General features: G+C 38.6%; 1 protein-coding gene across 2 annotated transcripts; it reads left to right on the forward strand.

Annotated features, from left to right (window-relative positions):
- The first annotated feature begins 1,084 nt into the window (after positions 1–1,084).
- Positions 1,085–1,632, forward strand: LOC108253871. 2 transcript variants are annotated; one of them, XM_017448598.2, is made up of 2 exons: positions 1,085–1,189; positions 1,299–1,632. In XM_017448598.2, the coding sequence occupies exons 1-2, from the start codon at positions 1,148–1,150 to the stop codon at positions 1,608–1,610; spliced, it is 354 nt and encodes a 117-aa protein (XP_017304087.1). In that variant the 5' UTR covers positions 1,085–1,147; the 3' UTR covers positions 1,611–1,632. The 2 variants fall into 2 exon arrangements, with proteins under 2 accessions (XP_017304087.1, XP_026687521.1); XM_026831720.1 differs by having other exon boundaries at positions 1,116–1,221; positions 1,331–1,632.
- Positions 1,633–3,984: the final 2,352 nt, after the last annotated feature.

Genomic DNA, 3,984 nt, shown 5'->3' on the forward strand with positions numbered 1-3,984 from the left:
TTAAAAATCTCTTTAATATCGCGTCTGGACTTAGTGGTGCACTTTTACGAGTAAGGTTTTTTTAAAGTCTTCAAACTTCACAGTTAATCTCGACATTTTCAAAGTGTAGTTTTTAAAGTAAATCCCAAATCCCCCATAGTTTTCTAGGTGAATCCCGAGTTGTTTTCAAAGTAGGCTTTAGGTACCTATCTAACAGTTTTTAAAGTAGATCCTGGATTCTCCAAATAAAAATAAGCAGAAAAAAGCCGTCCGTTGAAACACTCCCCCAGGTTTTTTTCCACATCCAGGAAGGCATTTGTAACGGCATTAGCTACCTTTATCCCATTTGCCGTCAGGACTGTAGGAAGGTAATGTAGGTATTATAATGACAATGGAAGAGTCAAGAGAGAGACACTTTTCTCGTGAAAATGTTGTGTGCACTTTCCTCCCATGTCATGTCGTATTCGCTGTAGGGTACTACCTACCTTGTCTCCCATTTGGAGTAATACCCATTTAAAAATAATAATACCTAATAACAAAAATGTCCGGGATTTATGAGAAGTCTTGTAGCACATTGGACTACTTACTATACTAATGGAGCCCAATTTTGACCACCCTAGTACCGACTAGCTATCATTACGTAATTCCCCCCCCCCGTCCTCTTTTTCAAAGCATTTTGCAAACCTCATTTTTTCCACTAGCACTGCAAAATGACTTCAAATGAGACAAGCTATCAATATGATAACAATGTAAAATGCCATTTTCCAAAGTTCTGCTGAAACATCATTTCCTCGTCCCAAAGGGATTGGAAAAGAATTTCTATGAAATCCTGAGAATTCAATCGTTTTCGTATGTGCATTGTGGAGTGTATGGTCTGATATTATTTTGACTGGCTCCATATTTTTTCAAAGGAAACAGAGGTTCGCCTGTATGTTCGCCAACAATCCTTTTATGAGTAGTTTTACTCCTTGGCTAAAAATTCATTTCCTCCATATCTCTCTCTCTAGCACAGAAAAAATATAAATTCTCGTGAAAAAAATCTGCGATTTTTAAATACCTACCATCTACTTAACCCAAATTTTTAGGAAGTAGGTACCACAAGGCACATTTCACCAAGACTGACCTAAATAAGAATTCTTCGGACCAAAACCCTCACCTCGTCTTCGCCATGAAGTGCCACTGGATGTCTCACTACTGGAAAGTCTTCAACCAAATTTTCACCCGTAAACAATCGAGCGAAAGATAAGAATTCTTCGGACCAAAACCTCGTCTTCGCCATGAAGTGCCACTGGATGTCTCACTACTGGAAAGTCTTCAACCAAATTTTCACCCGTAAACAATCGAGCGAAAGCGGTGTGCAGGGGAGCTGTCGGGACAATGCTTCCTCACATAACCCTACCTGCGGAGAAAGAAAATCTTGGAAAATTTCCGACAAGTCGAACCCATTACGTAAAATTGCCGACAATTCGCGGCTCATCCGAAAGAAAAAGGACGACCGGAAAATTCTGCCCAAGGGTCTCGACAAGTTCGATCCAATGTATTACCATCCGGCCCTGCTGTCTGCGGTGCAGTTCAAGGAAAAACAGGGCTGGCAACTAAAGCTAAAGAAAGACAAAATAAAAGTCTGCTAATTGACAAGAACAATATGGGTGGAGTATCTGACTTGACATTTTAAAGTTTTGTTCAAAAAATACCTATGTGGAGTTACCTATTTTCTTATTTTTTTTTTTTCTAAATCCCCTTTAGGAATGCTTCCTGGAATAAGTTTTCTTCCTGGAATCTTTGGTTGCAATTCCCGGTAAACAGGGTCTACTTCCCGGTACATTTAAGGTTGTGGAATACCTCTTTACTTTGACATTTTAAAGTTTTGTTCAAAAAATATGTGGAGTTACCTATTTTCTTATTATTATTATTATTTTTTTTTTCTAAATCCCCTTTAGGAATGCTTCCTGGAACAAGTTTTCTTCCTGGAATCTTTGGTTGCAATTCCCGGTAAACAGGGTCTACTTCCCGGTACATTTAAGGTTGTGGAATACCTCTTTACATAAATATGAAAGTATATAGGTATACTCATACACAATAAGCCCACTCCGAGGCTTGGATGTAGGGGCACCTTAGGTGTAGGGCTGTAGGGGTTTAGTTGTAGGGGCAAACAGCACCAGAGGATGCTTCTACGGATCTACGAGTGGGTACACTATGAACAGATATCATAAAATAATGGATATCTATGTAAAAGTATGTATGTAATGTACATTTATGTAGGAACTATTATAAGAAGAACAAGCTGGGCCCGTCCCTCCGGGAATTTTTTAGCCCGTAATTTGATATATAGGTCGACCAGGTTTGGATAAGTCCTTCTATGGGGACATACAGAGTGACAGACAGACAGACAGACAGACACCGGAAACGAATACAAATAGTCCGTCCCTTATACCTTTTTAATTACTATTGTAATAGTAAACGCTGAAGGACGGACTAAAACATACAACGCATTATTTGAACTAAAGATTTGCAGCGTCGGTAAGGGAAAAAAAATCTTTTCGTCTCACTGATCAGATGGGGGAAAGAATATGATAGCCGAAGAAAATGAATAGTTCTGATTCTTTTTCTATAATGTATCTTTTGAAAGCCTGTGCAACAAAAATAACCCACAGCTGATGGAAATCCTTATATTATTTTCAACCCTCCGCGCTTCGAATGGTACAAAAATGAACGAAGAAGAGAGGAAAGAAGAAGCACCCTCGCCTAATAAATCTCTGTGAATGGGTTTTTCTTTCTACGATATGGATCATCATCAACATTAAAAAAAAATAAAAATCGTATCTACCTACTACAAGTGCGACTATAGTAGAGGGACATCTATCACAACAGTATGAAAACAAGTATTTAATCCAAAGAGAAGCAAGATATACCTACCCTAAGGTAAACCTAGCACAAAAGAGTGATAAAAGGATGTATTAAAGAGTTTTTCCTGGAGCTTGAATTCACTTCCATTACCCTACACTTCTTTTTTTTTATCTATCTACGGTACCTATAAAATACAGACCACAAACATGTAAGTGACCATTCCGTCCACCAAACATACATTTCAGGAGTCCAGGCCAAAGGGTTAAATTCATTTCACGTTACAAATACCTTGCAGTCGGTAAAAGAATGTTCGAGTAAGAACATTCCTATCTTGATGGATGGTTATTGAAAAAAAAAAAAAAAAAAAAAATCTGGGGTGAACATCACTGACATTTCTGTTTAGGATTAGGGAGCTACAAAAAATATAGGAATATTTTTTCGCGTATGTTTTTTTTGGACTTGGAAAAATCGTCGATCAAAAATAAAGCCTTTCGGACAAATATGTGAGACCGATTCAAAATATTCCAATACAGAAGTGTAGGTCTTGTTTCTTATAATTATAATATTCCACAGGTTACAAGTTCAAGTTCCTTACCTATACAAGTTCCTTATATTTGACGTTATAGAAAGTAAAAACACAAAGGTCATATAATCCTTCCCTTCCTCTCCCAGTTTCCCTAACCCGAAGTCATTTCTGAATTAGAACAATTTCCATTTACCTTTTGCGGAATGCCGCAGAGGAAGGTAGGAAAAAGAACCCACAAAAGAATAACAAACATTGCAACCATGATTGGATAATCCATACTACATAATATCCTGGTTTTTCCACTTTCCTGTTTCTCATCCCTTTTCTTCCCCTTTCCTCCCTTTTCACCATTTACGTATATAAATTTCGCAGCCCCCAAGCTTCAGGGTGGCCCCCAATTTAAAATTTGAAGCCCGCTATCTATGGGACTATATCGCGTGGAAAAGCTCAAAAGGAGGTCTCGTTTTTCAGGACCTTTAGCCACAGCCAGCACCACAACTTCCGCGACATTTTAGGGCTCCGCAGAAAAAAAAACAAGAGCCCCCTGTTTGATATATTTAGCATCCAACCCACCCATTCCCCTCAAAGTCAATTGACCATTGAGCCATAGGCCCCTCAGGCGAAACCTTGCC

Source organism: Diaphorina citri, unplaced genomic scaffold (assembly GCF_000475195.1).
Source record: "Diaphorina citri unplaced genomic scaffold, Diaci psyllid genome assembly version 1.1 scaffold3952, whole genome shotgun sequence".
In the NCBI taxonomy this organism is placed as follows: Eukaryota; Metazoa; Arthropoda; class Insecta; order Hemiptera; family Psyllidae; genus Diaphorina; species Diaphorina citri.